This window comes from Haliotis cracherodii, unplaced genomic scaffold (genome assembly GCF_022045235.1).
Source record: "Haliotis cracherodii isolate W230 unplaced genomic scaffold, xgHalCrac1.p SCAF_3, whole genome shotgun sequence".
Lineage (NCBI taxonomy): Eukaryota > Metazoa > Mollusca > Gastropoda > Lepetellida > Haliotidae > Haliotis > Haliotis cracherodii.
Window position 1 is genome coordinate 24,429,394 of NW_027266286.1, and position 19,167 is coordinate 24,448,560.

Genomic DNA, 19,167 nt, shown 5'->3' on the forward strand with positions numbered 1-19,167 from the left:
GTACACAATGTGTTACCTGGTAGATTGTGTGTCATCAGACCGGACAACGTTGGTCTTTGACTGATTGTGGCGTAAAAACACACTTATTCATTTACTTATATCGGGAATTGAATGTTCATCTTAATTGTTATTGTTGAACATGTAATATATTTTTAAAGAAATAAAACAGTGACATAATAACTACAACTTTATGTGAGCGCGAGTAGCTTTTTTGGAATGAGATGAATAAGTCTTATAAAGTTGTAAGCTTCTTCACAACCGTGTAACTATGAATTGACTTTATTGGGTAATCAAAAAGAGATTGGGGGGATAGATGATAGATATAGCAACAAGTAAGGTCATCTTGAGTGGGAGGGTATTCGCAGATGGATTAGCATATGAACTATGATTCTCTTTAGGCAGAAAATGAGGATCCACGATGTTCGACCTGGTAGAAGTGTGTTATCAAACCTCACAGCATTGGTTTTTTGACTGACTGTAGCGTCAAAACAAACTCATTCATTTACTTGAACTGAATGTTCATCTTAATTGTTATTGATAGTCACGGAGCCATGATCCAGAGTACAGGGTGTCATTAGATAGAAATAAACTAAGTCATAATAGGATTACCAGAAAAAACGGGGTTTTACACACAAGCCAATAAACTTCGCTCATTAACACCAGAGTAAGTCAGTACAAGATTGAAAACTGCCCCATAATTATGTATGACATGCTTGTCGGGTATTGCTACATATATATGTGAAAACAAAGTTATTAAAATGAAGAGCAAAACTGATGAAAGTTAACAATAAACGTGTATACGTGTTATATCGCCACTGCAAAAATAATGATCGTTTGTCTTTAGTATTAACATTCAAATACGTTATATCTGTATTAGCGATATTGTCATTGTTCCACCGGTGAGTCAGCGTTAGCCGTACTATCTCGTAGTATAATTGTATTTCTGAAGACATCACGATACAGTTTTTACGATGCATCACGTCTGCACTAGCGCTTGATAACAGCCTTGTGTTTGGTGTGAGGTGAGGTGAAATTGGGTTTAACGTCGCGTCCAAGATTATTGCACTTATATAGCGACGTGCATGCACGTGTATGTGTGTGTGTGGCTGCTTGTACTAGTCCGGACTGATGCCGATTTATAGTGCTAGCTCACTGAGATACCATGCTGCAGTTTAACATGAATACCCCACTCAGACACAGTATACTGACTCCGAGCCGACCAGTCCTTGTTTTAGCCCCTTAATGCCGAGCGCCAGACAGGGTAACAACAAGTACAATCTTTTAACGTCTTCTTGTATGACGCGGCCCGGGATCGAGCCCTGGACCTTCCGCTCTCCGGGCGGACGCTCTACCTCTAGACCACGGAGGTGGTCCTTGTGTTTGGGTGTTTCAGTGGTTTAAATCGCTGCTCTTGATATTGTTGATTAAACTTTGATAATAATTACATTCAACAACTCCCGTTTTAAGTCCATTTTCCTGACTTATAAGTAAATGCAAGAACAATCGGCCGGAATACAATTTATAGTTCTTGTCCACTTCCATATGACTATATAGCATACAATAAGCTATCGGGTCCCGTTTAGATCGGTTTGGGTGGCAGCCTAGATAGCCATAGAATAGTTTCATCTTGGAATCTCCCATATCACTGGGGATACTCTTCAATTTAAATGGAGTTACTCGTTACGATTCCGAATCTTCACGTGTCTGTGTTTATGAACCATTGTCAAATAGTGGTGACATTAAATCTAGGAAACAATACGCGAAATCGCGCATGCACAGAACGGAAAATTTGGTCAAGGCATTAAGTAATTCGCATGCGCAGAACGATTGATTTCAGTACTTCCGCTAGGCGCTTCGAGTGCAGCGTCAAACGCGGGCCTGTAATCTAACACGCGGGGACTGACCAATGAAAACTGAGAAGTAGAAATACCGGTAGACGCTGTTGCTTGATTGACAATGTCAATCAAGAAAGGGAGGAGCTTAACGCTATCGTCCTCTCCCAGTAAATTCCGATGTCAAATAACGACGTTATTTGGACGGAAAAACGATGGTTTGAAAACGTCCAAATAACGTCGTTTTTCCGTCCAATGACCATATACGGAAAAAAACGACGTTTTCGTGTTTGCAGTGTTTGGTATGACGCGGTCGGGGATCGAACCACTAGAACCACTACCACTAGACCACGGAGGCGGTCTCACTGGCTATTGATAATCGATCATCACTAAATAAGTAACTTTAAGCAAATATGCAAGAGCAGTGACAGATTTATGCATAGATTACTTTGTGGACATTTGAGATATAACAAAGACAGCTGCTTATTGTCTTTGACAATTGACATTATTGACATTAACAAGTCTGTTTTGGTAAATCTAAAATTTATTTCATCAGAATAGTTTATGTAAGTTATCATCGATGACAATTTCATATCGATAATCGTTAATATGTCTTTCTTTTTAATCAGCACTTATTGTTAGTGATGACAGAAGACTGTTGTTATAGATAATCCAGTATAGATTGTCTCGGTACTTTCTCGCACGAGCGACATCGGCTCAGCTGAAAAATCTCTGTTTTGGATTGGGGGGCACGGGTGGCCCAGTCGTCTAAGGCGCCGCAATTCGCTGTGCAGAGTTGCGTCCCTTGGGTACGCCAGAAACCTATGATTGTGGGTTCGAAACCAGGTTCGCCCCAATTATGTTTCTAGGTTTGTCAGCACCATACCCGTGCTCGTGGGTTTCACCGAAGTGGTAAACGTCTTAGACCTGCATCACTTCGGGCTTTCCTCCCACATTAAGCTGACACGCCGTGATATAACTGGAATACTGTTAAAAGCGGCGTTAAACACAACTCACTCACTCACTCACTCACTGTTTTGGATTGAATGTCGCTCTTCCAAGAATAAGCCGTTCCTTGAAAACCTGGCCATGGACTGATTGCCATTTCAGCATCATACATTCCTCTGGGCAGGCATCGATGGCACCAGTGTTCTCACTCACTTCCCACCGGGGGACAATTATGGTATGCAGGCTAACGTCAAGGAGGTAAGAGTTACCTCCCCTGTTCTTTAATGTTTACGTGACTTTCTTGTTTGTGCATGTTACAGAACCACACGTTCTGGTGGGAAGGCATCAACGGCACTCAAGTCCTGACTCACTTCCCACCGGGGGACACATATCATATGATGGTTAATGTGAAAGAGGTGAACAAAAGCTGTCCAGTATTGCTTATGGTGTCAGGGCTTGTTTGTATGCATACCCTACCTTATAACTCATCCAAGATCTCTAAATCACCTTCTTTCTCATGATCTGCCTCTTGCTGCTATCCTTACCCAATCCTCCCTCACTCTCTCCCTCCCTACCCCCTTCTGTTTCTCTTGTATTTCATCTTTTGTGTCAATGGTCAGACCCAGTTAGGTTTGAAACAATAAAAGAATTGGTTCTCAGGCAATGACTTTAAAAAAAAAAAAAATTGAAGTAAAAAACGAAACGTCTGAGAACCAAGACCATTATTTTTTTTAACCTTAGTATTCTTTTTTTTAATGATGAGTCTAACATAATTGTTTTGCAAAAGTAAAAATGTTGTGTTTTATTTGAAAAATGTTTTTTTGCTCAAATCAACCCTAAGCCTACATGCTTTTGATATCTTGTTACTCTATTTGAATGTAGACAAGGTGGACCAAGATGTTCTGTACAACAAAACTCAAATTGGTCCGGACTTATGCATGTTATAGATATAAGTGAAAACAATTTTATGAATTATGTTGAAAAATGAAAATATGTAAGTTATATGAGATAAAATATTTGTGTGATCATACTGGTTTAAAAAGTGCAGTTTAAATTAATGCTAAAAAACACCAGTTAAGGTTTAGAAGCCATACTTTATAATAAAAGAAAAGGAAAATTTTACTCATTTTCCACTCCCTTAGAAAACAGAATTTACAATTTACATATATGTGTGCGTCATTAGTATTATCATGGTTATTATACAACTATATTAAAACCTCACTATTAAGAAGGGATGAGATGGGACTGTTCAGGGGAGACAATCAGTGATGATGATTATTCAACAGTTCCACATCATAAATATCATCTACATGTATTAGAAATAATAATTGTATTTTGCCACCATTTGCAGCGGTAGAAACTAACATCATTAGTTCACTGGACCTTATAATGATAACATATAGCAAACCCTTAAAAATGCCAAATATCTACTTGTCCTTATGTTACCTTAACTACGGGGCAGTTTTACAAGGACTACAGGACTAGTGCCAATTTCTAACGCTGCTTTGGCAAGCATGATACATACCGTATTCGACGTAATAAGCGCTCCGCTCTAATAAGCGCCCACGGTGACATTTGCTGATATATTGGCTGGTGAACAATCCCAATCAGCACCCCTTCCGATTGATCATTGTACACAAGACTAATTTATTTGCGTATAATACGCACTCGTGTGCTATATGCACCCTTAATTATGGGCAATTAAATTCTGGAAAATTATATCTGTCGTACATAAACATTTCAGTCTGTCAGCATAACCATGAAATTTATCTTTCAACTCTGTTTTTTGTACCAAAATAATATTCTAATAAGAGGCCCCTATTTCTAATTTTGAGAGGGCCCTGGGTGCTTATTATGGTGAATACGGTAGTTATATATCCAATATATGACAAATAATGGCCACGTTGGTGTCGTGTGTTGCCAGCTCCTGTACACAGTGGACAACTTCCAGGACAAGGGCCGGTCTGGACGCACATGCTACCTGTTTGGCTACGGAGACGGAGGGCATGGTCCAACGTTAGTCACCTCATCAGTTGCCTCTTTATAATCTGTTCATTTTGTGATGACTCTGTTGTTACAGAGTAGTCTCATGATTCTAGGACCAAAGTTCTTTTTCATTTACCGATTTTACAGATTTACTGATGTTTTACAGATTTTTGTGCTATCAAATAAGCTCGGGTTTGTAGAGAAAAAAACAAATTTTCTTGTGAAAGGGGTGTAAGGCATCGCAATTTGGTGTACACAGTTATGTTCCTTTCTTGTGGCAGGATCTGCTGATTGAGGGTTTGAAACCTGTAGGGTATTCAACCACATAAATGTTCTTGGTCTGTCAACACCATCTCCATGCCCTGACAAATGGTAAACAATTATAAGCTGAATCACTTGAACCTACCTCTATTGTTCTTGGTGTACATGGTTATGTTCCTTTCTTGTGGCAGGATCTGCTGATCGAGGGTTTGTCCGTATTCAACCACACAAATGTCTATGTCTGACAAGTGGTAATCAATTACAACAGTATCACTTGAACCTACCTCTATTGTTCTTGGTGTACATGGTTATGTTCCTTTCTTGTGGCAGGATCTGCTGATCGAGGGTTTGTCCGTATTCAACCACACAAATGTCTATGCCTGACAAATGGTAATCAATTACAACCTGAATTCTTCCAGCTTACATCAGTGACAGTACTGAAATATGCTGCTAAGCAACCTACCTCACTCGTTTTAAGTACTTTTTTGTTCACTAATTTCACCTTTTTGTTTTTCCATGTCAGAGAGGAGATGCTTGAGAAGCTGCAGAGGGTGAAGGATGTTGATGGGCTACCAAGGTTTGTAGACATGTAATCGCATTATCCATGTAGTTGCCTTGTACAACCAACACAAGTTCAGTCACTATTCTAGCATGGAATCCCAAAGAATCCCAAGGAAATAGGATTGATTGTTTTGCTTTAATTATGCTTTACTTTATGTTTACTTATTCAAAATTAAGCACGATATTTCATCGCTTGATCAAAACAGGACTTGTTGTTTGCCATGGCTTGTTAATATACATGTTAACTTTTATATGATAGTTTCTGGAATGTTTTTTAAGTGGAATGACCCCTACCCCCATTTGAAATTGGTTAGAAAAAACCTCATTTGTTTGGACGAGGTCCCTTGACCCAACCTACATGTAGGTCGTATGCATACTGATTATGCATAATCCAACACAGGAAGTGATGTAACCCACATAATCCACACATATCACACCATAAAATAGTGATACCATGGTAATATAGAGTTGCCTGCCCTTGAGTCGCTAATGACAGGTACTTTGTTTACCGAACTCGTAAGTAAAAACAGCATCGATCAATCTAATTGATGTATCGTAAAAGTTGAACAAAGAACAAGAAACAACGTATGAAATATTTAATAGGTTTGTGTTCACCATACTATCCATTATAAATTAACTACCGCAATAATAAAGCGTACCATACTAAAAAAGCTGCTAAATTATTTATGATGGGTGAATGATTGGTGTTTATGCCACAGGCAGCAAGATTCCAGCTGTGTTGTCACAGCCTGTAAATAGCAGAATTTTTAAGTATGAGAGTTGCATATGTGGAAGGTCAGTGTTAGAGAATGCGAGTTACGAATGTCATTGATCATCTTGAAAGTAGGGGAGTAACAAATGTCATAGATCAATGTAGATGTATCGGGGTAAAAATGTTGGTCAATGTAAAGTTTAATTAATTTGCAATAGACTGGGAATAAAGAAATATTGAATACCCAACGAAAACTATCAATACCCAAAATAATAGATAAATGTCCTTAAACCTCCCCTGGACACCTGGACCCACTTGCACAAAGTGATCTTAGCGCTAAGATTATTGTAACTCCCATACTTGAACATTGGCTTACGATAGTCTTAGCATTAAGATCACTTTATGCAAGGGGGCCCTGGTTGTGTCTATTCCAGGGTAGAGATGAGTACACCGGACGACTTCTTCACGCTGGTAGAGAAGGAGAGTGGCCGGGACAAGCTGTGCACATGGAGGGGCGAGCTGTACCTGGAGATGCACAACGGCACCTACACAACACATGCTCAGGTCAGCGGAACAACCAACATGGTTCCCATTTTTATCCCCTGGCACGAAGTGGAAGGGTGATATAGGATTGGGTGCTGTACATCAGTATTTCCATTCCTCCGTCCATCTGTCCATCACATCTTGTTTAGAACTCTAAAACTATGTTAGATATCTTAACCAAACTTGGCACATAGATAGGTCTGGTGGTGAACTGATAGTTTGGAATTTTAAAAAAAAAAATTTTCGAGTTTCCATGGCAACGATTTCGCCTTTGACTGAAAATGATGGTAGTGCTCCTTTCCGAAGCAGATCTTGAAAACTATACAATATTTCTTGCCTTGCACACAACCGGTCATGTCATGTTGGTAGGGGATATGAGTCATGATTGTTCTCACTTGAAATTACAGATGGATTGAATAAAGTGAGTGAGTTGGGTTTAACACCACTTTTAACAGTATTCCAGTTATATCACGGCGTGTCAGCTTAATGTGGGAGGAAAGCCCAAAGGGATGCAGGTCTCAGACATTTACCACTTCATTGAAACCCACGAGCATGGGTATGGTGCTGACAAACCTAGAAACATAATCAGGGTGAACCGGGATTCGAACCCACAATCATAGGTTTCTGGCGTGCCCAAGGGACGCAACTCTGCACAGGAAATAGCGGCGCCTTAGACAACTGGGCCACCCGTGCCCCCGATTGAATAAAGAGTCCAAGACGCTTTAAAGTGCTGATTACAGAAATAAAGAAAACTATGTAACTAACATAAACTGTGCAGTATTGGACATGTCGAAGATCGTGATGTTTGTCTCTGCATCTTCAGGTGAAGAAGAGTAACCGCAAGTGTGAGTTCCTGCTCCATGATGTGGAACTGATGGGTACCATAGCAACCATCCTGGCATCCGCCAGTGGGAAAGGCTACAAATACCCCAGTGTAGAACTGGAGAGAATCTGGAAGCTGTTTCTCCTCAACCAGTTCCACGATGTGCTGCCGGGCTCCTCCATTGAAATTGTAGGCACTTCTGGGCTATATAGATATATGTATTGTGGGCACTTCATGGCTATGTATTGTGGACACTTCATGGCTATATATTGTGGGCACTTCATTGCTATATATTGAAGGCGCTTCATTGCTATATATTGTAGGCACTTCATATTGTAGGCACTTCATGGCTATATATTGTAGGCACTTCATTGCTATATATTGTAGGCACTTCATGGCTATATATTGTTGGGATTTCATGACTATATATTGTCGGTACTTTATGGCTATATATTGTAGGCACTTCATGGCTATATATTGTGGGCACTTCATGGCTATATATTGTAGGCGCTTCATCGCTATCTACTGTAGACACTTCATGGCTATATATTGTAGACATTTCATGGCTATCTACTGTAGACACTTCATGGCTATATATTGTAGACACTTCATGGCTATATATTGTAGGCACTTCATGGCTATATATTGTAGACACTTCATGGCTTTCTACTGTAGACACTTCATGGCTATAGATTGTAGGCACTTCATGGCTATATATTGTAGGCACTTCATGGCTATATATTGTAGACACTTCATGGCTATCTACTGTAGACACTTCATGGCTATATTTTGTTGGCACTTCATGGCTATGTATTGTAGGCACTTCATGGCTATAGATTGTAGGCACTTCATGGCTATATATTGTCGGTACTTCATGGCTGTATACTGTAGACACTTCATGGCTATATATTGTAGGCACTTCATGGCTATGTATTGTAGGCACTTCATGGCTATATACTGTAGACACTTCATGGCTATATATTGTCTGTACTTCATGGCTATATATATCGTAGGTCTACACTTCATGGCTATATACTGTTGACACTGCATGGCTATATATTGTCTGTACTTCATGGCTATGGATATAAAATGACACTGATTACAAAATTCCATGATAATTTACAGACGAACACTGACAGTCTTCTGTTAACCTGAATTATATGTGTTCCAGGTGTATGATGATGCACACAGGTATTACAAAGGTGAGCTTTAGCTGTACATACTTGTTTTCCTTTCTGTAGTGACCACCTCTGTGGTCTAGTGGTAGAGCCTCTGCTCAGAGAGCGGTGTTCGATTCCTGGCTGCGCCATATCCAAAGACGTTTAAAGATGGTGCTTGTTGTTAGACCTATTCTACCCCGGATCTTCACGTGTCTAATGATGAAGCATCCCAATTTACAATAACTCTGTGTCTTCAATCATACGTTCTCTCAGTGTGTGTTCCATGTTGTCATTGGTTCTGTCCCCTTGATGTTAATTTCCATTGTGATGTTCACAGATGTAGACACGTCGGGACGGAAGCTGCTGAGAGAGGCGGTGTCAGCCATTGTCAGGCAGGAGGTATGTAGCAGAGCGTCGCTTCTCAGAGGAATATGTCATATAGCTTGCAGGGCTTGATTAAACCATATACAACATGCACTAGTATTGAGCAATGCAACCTATTATTTATCTCTACATGTACCCAGTGCATGTCAAAAAGTTTACAAATTTGTGACTGACCTTCTAAGAATATTCTTTTTACACAACATCAATCTTTGAACTCAGTACGTGTTGTCAACCATACTACATCACTATTTCCAGTGTTGTGTGTAATTTGACATTGTCCTTTGGGCTTGACGCCATCAAATGAATCTTACCAGGTGAATCTTATGATGACAAGAAAACAAGAGAATGTATGGGATGTGATTCCATTTGAAGCGATCTTGTCAGTGAATTAAAAAAAAATTCAGAATATTTACGACACTGATTTTTACATCTACTGGAGAATACTAGAATCTTGAATCAATATGTGGACAATCCTTGAATCTGGAATCAATGGTTGGCAATACTTGAATCTTGAATCAATATGTGGAGAATACTGGAATCTTGAATCAATGTGGCCAATACTTGAATCTTGTATCAATTTGTAGAGAATACTGGAATCTTGAATCAATGTGGGCAATACTTGAATCTTGTATCAATTTGTGGAGAATACTGGAATCTTGAATCAATATGTGGACAATCCTTGAATCTTGAATCAATGTGGGCAATACTTGAATCTTGTATCAATATGCGGAGAATACTGGAATCTGGAATCAATGTGGGCAATACTTCAATCTTGTATCAATTTGTAGAGAATACTCGAATCTGGAATCAATGTGGGCAATACTTCAATCTTGTATCAATTTGTGGAGAATACTGGAATCTTGAATCAATGTGGGCAATACTTCAATCTTGTATCAATTTGTAGAGAATACTGGAATCTTGAATCAATGAGGGCAATACTTGAATCTTGTATCAATTTGTGGAGAATACTGGAATCTGGAATCAATGTGGACAATACTTGAATCTGGAATTAATGTGGAAAATACTTGAATCTTGTATCAATGTGTGGACAGTCCTTTGCATTAGAATGTGTCAAATTGGTTGTCTATGCTGAACATTTTGTCTGAAAATTAGATTTCTATTAAGAAAAAAGAATTGTGACTTGTGGACTTGTGATGATAAATTTGTTACATATGTCCAAAGCAGGACGTACAAGATATTTTGAGCTGAAAGTCTGTGCACCAACTTTGACCTCTCCTTCTACCAGTCTATATGCCGCATCGGAACATACTGACACATGGGACCCGTGACATGCCCCACCCTCTCTCTGTTGCAGCTGGACAAGGGTGAGGCGGTGGTGGTGAACACCCAGGCCTGGGAGCGGCAGGGAGTGGTCAGGGTGGCCGAGGCCACCGCAAGCCCTGCCAAGAAGAAGAAGTCCACTGGCACAGACACACAGCAGGTCGACAAGGAGGGCAACACATTAGGTAGAAGCATGTTTAGGTTACAAATGTAGAGGAATACCTTTGGAAAATAGGAGTCACAGGTGGCGTAATGATCTGAGTGATAGACTCTCATTGTGTAGGATCAACTGATTGATGATTCGAAATCCAAAATGACCTTGATGATGAACCTTGCTCTGTTAGCACAGATATAATAATAATGCGTTTATAAATATAGCTCCAGATAAGCTGCGTATCTGCGTAAAATATGCATCAGAAATGCAGAAATACGCAGTAAAATAAAATCCAAGCGTATCAAAATATGCAACGAACATTACAGATACGCTACAAAAATAAAACTTGTGTGTATCATCAAAATATTGTGAAGTAACCCCGCGTATTCGATTAGCAAATCAGCAATGGGTAAAATACCCACAACATCCAAAGCTTATCTGGAGCTCTGTATAAAGAACCTGTTTGGATAACTGCTCTTGACATTATGGAAAGCCAAGTAGACTAGGTGCAGGGCTGGTGATGGTAGGCCCAGTTGTCTGGTCAATACATCCAACAGCAGTCCTCTTGCATGGGTTTTTATCAATGTGTTGTTATTTATGCTAGGTTGCATAACGAGCTGGTGAAATCCACTGGTCAACGGTGATGTCCAAAATTTGCCCTGTGATGACCTCTTGTTATCACCGTCCCCGCTTGTGGGTTCCATAAAAGTGGGAGACGTCTACAATCTGTGTCACTACAGGTTTCCTCTGACATTAGCCGTATATGTATTGGTGTATTTATCCGATACACCTAAAACATTATGAGTATTAAGCTTCCTTATTCAAACAACCCACATCTTCTCAAAGCAAGGGTGTAGACTGACTATAAAAGTCCAGCTTCCACCCTTGCCAAATTAGGCTGGAATTCCGGAATTACATTTTGGCTGGACTAACGAGTCTATGCATAGTCCTATCAAAATCACGTACGAAATAGTCATCCAGTTTGAAAACAAAATGGATTTCAACATGCAGATTTCGGTAGGCTAAAGGATTTGCAAAGCATGTGTACCGCCAACCACAGCAACTCAATGATAGCGTGTAAAGTATAAAATATTCGTATCGAAAAAAAATCACACCCTCATACATATAGACAAGGAGTGACACCCATCTTGGTCCTTATTCAAGATTTCGCACTCGGTTTGAATTACAGCTCGATATCGCATGAAATATGAATGTAACTTAATTGGAATTCAACCTATTGGCACTTGCTAAACAAACCATAGGCTACACAATAGTGTTCATCGGTGGTCGCCTTACTTCATACTTATTTTAAAACAACCATTAAACCTCAGCTCTGAGCTTCGCTGCTGAGGTAAACAAGAAAAAGGTGTCCGGAAATTACGGTGCTACACGGGCTTAAACTCAGCAAGAGGTAAGACCTGTTTATAACAATCTTGATCTTGATTATCGATCAGATCGTCTTGACTGGGCACCGCCATTTTGTTTGAAGCAAATGCAAGTGATATGTTAGTTGGAATCTGATTTTGACACCGAAGGAACATAACTCGTAACAGCCACTTGTGACGCTATGATAAAGCCTGGAAATTCCAGCCTATTTATGGCAAAGGTGGAAACTAGACTTTTATAGTCAGTTAATGCCCTTGCCTCAGGAAGATGAGCACCATGGTGAATCTAAGATGGATTTGATCCCCACAAAATATGCTTCTTGTAAGAGTTGACTAACATGACTCAGTAACTTGCATGTCATTGTACCAAGATGGTACTTTGCTCATGATATCGACCACTGGTTTGACTGACGACATTGCTTATAGGCCACTGTCATGAAGCTTAGAATTTGTAATTATCGTTGACTGGTGTAAAACAAACCAAAGATATAAAAATTGTTGTTCTTTCTCAGCTCTTGTGAAGGCCGTGAGCTGTGGTGTGTCTCGTTTAGAGCGTGTCCCTGACTACAAACCTGTTACTGCATCGAAGAAGGTAAACAAGTTTTCGCGCTGTGCCATCTTCAGATGTATCAAACATATCTAAAATCTTTTCTCCAAACACTGTTCATCACATTGATGAGACTTTTAAAAACAAAATTGATTAATTGATTCCTTTGAAACAAAGTTGAAAAAAAAATATCGTGAAAAGCAAGTCCGACAAGACTTTATTAACTTAAACTGTTCCGATGACGACTCATTCAGATAATATTTTGAATAACAATAACAAAAACTGTTTCACAAAATAATTAATAAACCAAAGTACGAAACAGTCTGGTTTTACTGTTTTATGATCTTGTTTTACTAAGAAATACTAAGTTTTGTAATGCTCCACAGGGTAAGGTGATTAATATTTCTAACGGGCTCCTGACCGCTACTGTGGATAGCCATGGACGAGTTACATCTTTGATGGTACAAGATTCACAGAGGTAATTTTATGCATCTGTTATCCTCAAGTGATATGCACACAGGTGGCCTCTTGTCTGAAGTGCCGCAATTTGCATCCCTTAGTTGCATCCTTTAGACATGCCAGAAGCCAGATTCACACTGATTATGTTTCTAGGTTTGTCAGTACCATACCTGTGCTCGTGGGTTTACCAAAGTGGTAAACATCTGAGACCTGTATCACTCCGGGCTTTGCTCCACGATATGCCTGAAATACTGTTCAAAGTGGCTTTAAACCATACACAGTCACTCTTGAAGTACTAGAGGATGAGTGTTAGTATGTTATTGGTATTCAAAGGCACTGCCACCAGACGCAAAATGAGAGGCGAAGCATGCCTTTTTTTCATAAGGCCGTACCACAGCTTTGCATGAACATGTTGGTTGGTTGGCTTGTTGTTTAACGCCGCACTCAGCAATGTTCCAGCAATATGACGGCGGTCTGTAAATAATCGAGTCTGGACCAGGCAATCAAGTGATTAATATCATGAGCATCGATCCATGCAATTGGGATAGATGACATGAATCAACCAAGTCAGCGAGCCTGACCACCCGATCCCGTTAGTCGCCTTTTGCGACAAGCATAGTCACCTTTTAGGGCAAGCATGGGTTGCTGAAGACCTGTTCTACCCCGGACTTCATGGGTCTGTTCTCCACATAATCAAATTGTGACTTCTTGCTTGACAAGATGTGCTTAGACAACATTCACTTGTTCACTCATTGTCAAAAACCAGGCAGCAATATTCCAGTTAAAGTTGGGAAATAGGGTAGCCTAGTGGTTAAAGTGTTTGCTAGTCCTGCTGCAGACCTGGGTTTTGTTTCCCTACATGTGTACAATGTAGGGCTTGGACGAGTCCAAATTTACTACCTGGGCACCCCCCCCCATTACCTAACCTTACCTAGGTACCCGCTATAGTTTTATCTATATTCAAACATATAAAAGTCAGAAGGAATGGTGCATATTCAGAAATAACTGCAAACATTAGTGACTTGTAGTTTAAACAGAGTTCTAGATAATTTTTGTCATTGAACTATATTTCATGTGACTAACCACGTATCCGTGTAGTCCTGTGGGTACCCACGTCCTACTCAGTACCCGGCCGATCCGAGTACGCAGGATAGCCGTCCCAGCCCCCAGTACAATGTGTGATGCCGATTTTCTGTGTCCCTCACTGTGATATCACTGGAATCTTGCTAAAAACTACGTAAAATCATAATGACTCACTCACTCACTCCAGTTATGGTATGGATAACAGTGAATTATCATTGATTCTGGACATGAGCAATAATCCACAGAGGCTGACCATACACTTGCCAGCCAGGTTGACTCTTTCGACAAGCATGAGGTACCAGGACCTACACTGGCTCAGATTGGTTGGTTTGTTGTTTAACGCCACACTCAGCAAAATTCCAGCTATATGACGGTGGCCTGTAAATAATTGAGTCTGGACCAGACAGTCTAGTGATTATTAACCACGCAATTGGAATCGATGACATGCATCAACCAAGTCAGCGAGCCTGACCACCTGATCCCGTTACTCGCCTTTTATTACAAGCATAGTCACCTTTTACGGCAAGCATTGGTTGCTGAAGATCTATTCTACCCCGGAATCTCCAAGGGTCCACTGGCTCAGAATCATGTAGGGGTTTCTCTGATAAACATATACTGGTATGATAATTGTCATTTTATTGTGATGATGTGTAACTTAACTGCTTTGACTGTGTTTGACAATAGCTTCCTTGAATTTAGGAATGTCCTGAGTGAGGACCATCCTGCCAACCAGTTGTTGTTGTATGACGATGTCCCCCTGTACTGGGACGCCTGGGACGTCATGGACTACCACCTAGAAACAAGGTAAGCCAGTTGTTGTATGACGATGTCCCCTTGTACTGGGGCCCCTGGGGCATCATGGAGTACCACCTAGAAACAAGGTAAGCCAGTTGATGTATGACGATGTCTCCTTATGCTTGGGCGTGATGGAGTACCATCTAGAAACAAGGTAAGCCAGTCATTGTATGAGGATGTCTCCTTGTACTGGGGTGTTATGGAGTACCCCCTAGAAACAAGGTAAGTCAGTCGTTGTATGACGATGTCCCCTTGTACTGGGGCGTGATGGACTATCACCTAGAAACAAGGTAAGCCAGTTGTTGTATGACGATGTCTCCTTGTGCTTTGGCGTGATGGAGTACCACCTAGAAACAAGGTAAGCCAGTTGTTGTATGACGATGTCCCCTTGTACTGGGGCGTGATGGAGTACCACCTAGAAACAAGGTAAGCCAGTTGTTGTATGACGATGTCCCCTTGTACTGGGGCGTGATGGACTATCACCTAGAAACAAGGTAAGCCAGTTGTTGTATGACGATGTCTCCTTGTACTGGGGCGTGATGGACTATCACCTAGAAACAAGGTAAGCCAGTTGTTGTATGACGATGTCTCCTTGTACTGAGATGTGATAGACTACCACCTAGAAACAAGGTAAGCCAGTCGTTGTATGAATATGTCTCCTTGTACTGAGATGTGATAGACTACCACCTAGAAACAAGGTAAGCCAGTTGTTGTATGTTGATGTCCCCTTGTACTGGGGCGTGATGGACTACCACCTAGAAACAAGGTAAGCCAGTTGTTGTATGAGGATGTCTCCTTGTACTGGGGTGTGATGGAGTACCACCTAGAAACAAGGTAAACCAGTTGTTGTATGACCATGTCCCCTTGTACTGGGGTGTGATGGACTATCACCTAGAAACAAGGTAAGCCAGTTGTTGTATGACGATGTCTCCTTGTGCTTGGGCGTGATGGAGTACCATCTAGAAACAAGGTAAGCCAGTCATTGTATGAGGATGTCTCCTTGTACTGGGGCGTGATGGAGTACCACCTAGAAACAAGGTAAGCCAGTCGTTGTATGACGATGTCCCGTTGTACTGGGGCGTGATGGACTATCACCTAGAAACAAGGTAAGCCAGTTGTTGTATGATGATGTCCCCTTGTACTGGGGCGTGATGGAGTACCATCTAGAAACAAGGTAAGCCAGTCGTTGTATGACGATGTCCCGTTGTACTGGGGCGTGATGGACTATCACCTAGAAACAAGGTAAGCCAGTTGTTGTATGATGATGTCCCCTTGTACTGGGGTGTGATGGACTATCACCTAGAAACAAGGTAAGCCAGTTGTTGTATGATGATGTCTCCCTGTACTGGGGCGCCTGGGGCGTCACGGAGTACCACCTAGAAACAAGGTAAGCCGGTTGTTGTATGACGATGTCTCCTTGTACATTTACAGAGTTACTCTTGACAGTCCCTTCTTAATGAGACATACTAGACTGCATTGACAAACTGATGCCCTATTATTCAGAAACTAACAAATAAATATTTCTGTTATTTAGAAAACCGATCACAAGTGTCACCCAGGAAGCTAGGCTTGTTGATCAAGGACCTCTGCGGGCAACCATTGAGGTAATGTCAGGCTTTCTTTGGTTTCTGACAATATTTTCTCATGGATTATATATATACACTTTAGTAATTTGTTCAACACACAGTTTTGAGGGTAAACAGTTTGAGGGGGGAAATATACTACTCAAAACAAGTTAAAGAACACTCACAGTTGGAAGGCTTTGTGTTGCAATACCTTCCAGCAATAAGAGATCAAATACAGTAAACTACGGATATAACAAACTCAAAGGGGCCAATCACTTCTGTTCGTAGTTCGTAGCGAGAACTAAGATCTGATTTTAATGAGATTACAGATTGTCTCAAAATGCAATTTTACTTTATAAACCTTTTCCCCTCTGAATATACCGAATGAAAAGCATGGTGACAGTGTTGTTGAAGCTTTATTGTTATTTGTTCTGTTAAAGATATTAAAATATTCAATTTTCACATTATAGTTCAAACAGTGTAATTTGCTGAAAGCTGAAATCGAAGGGATGACAATGGCCATAAAAATGTTACAACCATCAAAGTTAAACAGTGTTAACTATAACAATAGTATACCGATTGTCATATCTCTCCCAGTTTGGGATCTGATCATTTGACCATTGCGTCATCAATTTGCGAGTGCATGTTCGAATCTCCAGAAATGACGTCATGATAGAACAATGTTTTATGGTGAAATAAACCATGAAGTGATGGATAGTGCTGAACAACGTAGATCTTATATAGACTGATGACTATATACCCCACAAGTTGTCTTGTAAGTGGTAAAGATTCAGTGTTTCTCGGTGTAGGTTTCCTTCAGTGTGGGCACATCCAGTTCACTGAAGCAGAGGATCATCCTGGATGCTGGCTGCCCCTATGTCAGGTTTGAAACGGAGGTAAGAAATCTATGAAACAATCTTGGTTCTCTGGTACCACCAGGTCTGCTGAACCATTTGTAGTTCAGGACATATACTGAAAACTAATCATTCAGGTTCCAGGGCCCTGAAGTTGAAGACTGCATTTGACTATGCAAGTGATGTAGCCCTTGTTCAGTATTTTTTACCTGAACAAATGGACTATCAGCTGTGCTTATTTAACTGAAATACGTTTTGCCAGCCTCTAGACAAGCTGCAAATGGTCCTAGACTCTTAGGCCAAGACCCTACCTTTACCCCAGACTCAGTGACACCACAAGTTCCTGAAGATGGCAACATCATTGCACCGCTATCTATATACATGTTATAAGTATTCTTACCTCTATCCAAGGTGAGCTGACCCGAGAGCCACAAGTCCCCCTAGAGGTGTACATCAATGTACCACTATCTGTATACATGTTATAACTATTCTTACCCCTATCCAAGGTGAGCTGGCCCGAGAGCCACAAGTTCTTATAGAGGTGTACATCAATGTACCACTATCTGTATACATGTTATAACTATTCTTACCCCTATCCAAGGTGAGCTGACCCGAGAGCCACAAGTTCTTATAGAGGTGTACATCAATGTACCACTATCTGTATACATGTTATAACTATTCTTACCCCTATCCAAGGTGAGCTGGCACGAGAGCCACAAGTTCTTATAGAGGTGTACATCAATGTACCACTATCTGTATACATGTTATAACTATTCTTACCCCTATCCAAGGTGAGCTGGCACGAGAGCCACAAGTTCTTATAGAGGTGTACATCAATGTACCACTATCTGTATACATGTTATAACTATTCTTACCCCTATCCAAGGTGAGCTGGCACGAGAGCCACAAGTCCCCCTAGAGGTGCACAGCACTGTGCAACTATCTGTAAACATGTTATAACTATTCTTACCCCTGTCCAACGTGAGCTGGCACGAGAGCCACAAGTCCCTCTAGAGGTGTACATCAATGTACCAATATCTGTATACATGTTATAACTATTCTTACCCCTATCCAAGGTGAGCTGGCACGAGAGCCACAAGTCCCCCTAGAGGTGTACATCAATGTACCAATATCTGTATACATGTTACAACTATTCTTACCCCTATCCAAGGTGAGCTGGCACGAGAGCCACAAGTTCCTGAAGGTCGAGTTCCCCACCAGCATGACATCATCCCAGGCCACGTATGAGATCCAGTTTGGCCATCTACAGAGACCCACACACTACAACACTTCCTGGGACTCCGCTAGGTTCGAGGTAAGCAGAGATGCTCAGTTCATTGTTATTGTTGGTTGGAGTTCTTGGTTACAAGTTCTGATTGGTTATTGGATATTTTGAGCACAGATAATATACTCCATGGCTACGAGGCCATTTCCAGCATAAGCTAGACATTGTGTAGAGTGCCATGTGTGAACTTGTGATTGTAGCGAAAGATGATCAACTAACTTACCTTGTTCATTTGTTGTTTAACGCTTCACTCAGCAATATTCCAGCTATATGATGGCTGTCTGTAAATTATTGAGTCTTGACCAGATGATATTTTGACCATTAATATTAACATACAGGGATACGATACAAGTCAGCAAGCATGACCTCCTCATCTCATTAGGTGCCTCATATAAATTAGATTGAATTTTAAAATTGAATAAGTATAACAAAAATAACCAGAAAAACAGGAACTTGTAATGAGGTGAGGTGAAACGGGGTTTAACGTTGTGTCCAAGATTATTGCATTTATATAGCAACATGCGTGCGTCCGTGCATGCGTGCGTATTC

The 19,167-nt window shown here is 40.8% G+C and overlaps 1 protein-coding gene across 2 annotated transcripts in view; it reads left to right on the forward strand.

Annotated features, from left to right (window-relative positions):
• LOC139474476 (alpha-mannosidase 2C1-like) overlaps nucleotides 1–19,167 on the forward strand; it is a 50,675-nt gene that overhangs the window by 24,749 nt on the left and 6,759 nt on the right. The window contains exons 12-25 of one of the 2 annotated variants that reach the window (XM_071257512.1): nucleotides 2,943–3,038; nucleotides 4,705–4,796; nucleotides 5,551–5,604; nucleotides 6,735–6,864; nucleotides 7,667–7,855; nucleotides 8,838–8,868; nucleotides 9,164–9,225; nucleotides 10,526–10,676; nucleotides 12,543–12,622; nucleotides 12,964–13,055; nucleotides 14,819–14,923; nucleotides 16,449–16,518; nucleotides 17,289–17,375; nucleotides 18,505–18,648. In XM_071257512.1, coding sequence (XP_071113613.1) covers nucleotides 2,943–3,038; nucleotides 4,705–4,796; nucleotides 5,551–5,604; nucleotides 6,735–6,864; nucleotides 7,667–7,855; nucleotides 8,838–8,868; nucleotides 9,164–9,225; nucleotides 10,526–10,676; nucleotides 12,543–12,622; nucleotides 12,964–13,055; nucleotides 14,819–14,923; nucleotides 16,449–16,518; nucleotides 17,289–17,375; nucleotides 18,505–18,648 — 1,383 coding nt within the window. Of the gene's footprint in view, nucleotides 1–2,942; nucleotides 3,039–3,100; nucleotides 3,197–4,704; nucleotides 4,797–5,550; nucleotides 5,605–6,734; nucleotides 6,865–7,666; nucleotides 7,856–8,837; nucleotides 8,869–9,163; nucleotides 9,226–10,525; nucleotides 10,677–12,542; nucleotides 12,623–12,963; nucleotides 13,056–14,818; nucleotides 14,924–16,448; nucleotides 16,519–17,288; nucleotides 17,376–18,504; nucleotides 18,649–19,167 lie in introns of both variants that reach the window. The other variant, XM_071257513.1, reaches the window with a different exon arrangement.